Below are 2,088 nucleotides of genomic sequence, written 5' to 3' on the forward strand. Positions count from 1 at the left end.
TAGGGCGTTACAGCACATGTAATGTGAATCTTCTGATGGAATTTGAGCCCACCATATATAGCTACGAAGTTGATAATAATGTTTTATTTTAGGGGTTTCCTTTTTGTGAGAGTTTTTCCCCTTTCCAGTCAAAAACCAAATCTAGGAACTCATGACAAGCTGATCAACTGATACCACATGCATGAAAACACGATTAGCTAGCTTAATTTCCTAGCTAGCTGGCGAGAAAGTCGACACCAGTACTAGTGGTTATCAACCATGGTCACTAATTTCCCTTTATGGAGACCATGCAATTTGCAGACGTTAATCCAGATGGCAGGATTTACATTTATTAGGGAAACCTCTAAATTCCAGCCCTATCTTGGAGACCATTTCTGTCCTTCGTATTGGCTGATATGATCCAAATTTATTATTAGAATAATGCTTAATTTATGTGTAGTTTCCATAGGAAAGGCGTGTACGTACCATGCTTAATATTGAGGCTGAAGTTCATCACGGCCTGTATTCAATCTAAAATTTGTTTTTACAGAATACACTATACATATATGACTTCAATGTCAGAAAATACATAAAAAATAACCATTTGCTTAAAGATAAAGTAATGCACAGAAGAGTAGAGAAAGTTAGAAAGCCTCAAACTTCTGTGACAGGCATACAAAATACCAAACTGCTAGAGATCACTGAAAGCTTCCATGTTGATCAGTTGTTCTTTGATCATGTTGATCTAGTAATCATATTCTGCTATCTCTTGTCTAGAACTTGGATTTGATACCATCGACAACGTTCGTATCAACTTGGAAGGCCCTTGCAAGAATGTCACTTCCGATTTTTGGTGTAGACCCAAACAACACATTCGGAATTGAGACAATACCAGGGTTTTGACTGTTCAGAGCAACAATGACAGCGGCATTCGTAGAACCTACATTTACTTGGTAGTGGACGAGACCGATGGGGAAGACAAAGACATCGCCCTTTCCTAGCACCTTTCTCATGAGACGGTTGTCCGGGTAGGATGCGACAAAACCAACTTCGACGTTTCCTTCCAAGACTGTTATAATTTCGGTGGCTCGAGGGTGGGTGTGAGGTGGGTTGAAACCCCCGGGTGCGTAATCAACGCGGGATATGGAGATGCCAAGCGTGTTTAGCCCTCCTACTTGGGCTACAGTCACCGGTGTCAGCCTTGCCCCGAATGGGACGTTTGTTGTATTGGCTGCTATGTGTAGTCCACTGAAGAAGAAGTCATCGGCTTGAACCAGCTTGGGATCCTTGCAGGCCAAACCATTCACTTGAACTGACATTTATAGAAAAGAATCATGTAAATTATGAATTAAAAAGAGCACATATATAAATACAGCATGGCCTAATTAATTTGAAGCACAGTTTTTAGAGCCGCGCTTTAGAAATGGATATGCAGAAGCCAAACTTGCGATCATGACAAAGGTAGAAACATATTTGATGCTAATTATGTTTCGTTTTGTACGTACCTGAACTTGTTTTATCTGCAACGCAGAAATCTTGAAGAGGGCCTGGGTCAGATGCCAAGGTACTGACGGTAAAAGACACAGCGAGGAGTCCTAGCAAGAAGCTGATGCGAGAAGCCATTCCAATATTAATGTAGTTCGGTCGGGTGTGAGCTTGGGAAGTTTCAAGTTTTGGGGGTAGGAAAAGAAAAAGTATTTTGGGAGAAAGATTTATGGAACATGCCTATATAAAGGGAAAGGGTTGAGATATATATAGCATGAAGTTTGTTGTGTGCCCCCAAAGAAGAGTTCCATCTGTATACGTGTAGGGAAACAGAAAGAACGTTAGAGTCAAAAGTCTAAAAAAGAATGCATTAATTAATGATAGGAAAATACTTTAACCACAAAGGATTACATAAAAGTAAACCCATAAACTGATATGGTTTGATATAGTACGTCAGATTGTAAAGTTATTTTTATTATAAAGTAAATCTAACAAATTCCATGAAACCACATCAGTTTATGGGTTTACTTTATATAATCTCTTTCTGTCCGTAGTAATTCTCTTACTTTTTCACTATTATTCACAGAAAAGTTTCAAATTTTTTTAAAAATAGAGTTTGTTTGG

General features: G+C 38.8%; 1 protein-coding gene across 1 annotated transcript; it reads right to left on the bottom strand.

The window, feature by feature from the left end:
• Positions 1-476: 476 nt before the first annotated feature.
• Positions 477-1,700, bottom strand: LOC121268508 (putative germin-like protein 2-1). The gene is made up of 2 exons (XM_041172824.1): positions 1,485-1,700; positions 477-1,291 (listed from the first exon to the last, which is right to left on the bottom strand). Exons 1-2 carry the CDS (start codon positions 1,600-1,602, stop codon positions 753-755), a joined length of 657 nt encoding a protein of 218 aa, XP_041028758.1. The 5' UTR covers positions 1,603-1,700; the 3' UTR covers positions 477-752.
• Between the last annotated feature and the right edge of the window lie 388 nt (positions 1,701-2,088).

The sequence above is a fragment of the Juglans microcarpa x Juglans regia genome, chromosome 5S (genome assembly GCF_004785595.1).
Source record: "Juglans microcarpa x Juglans regia isolate MS1-56 chromosome 5S, Jm3101_v1.0, whole genome shotgun sequence".
Lineage (NCBI taxonomy): Eukaryota > Viridiplantae > Streptophyta > Magnoliopsida > Fagales > Juglandaceae > Juglans > Juglans microcarpa x Juglans regia.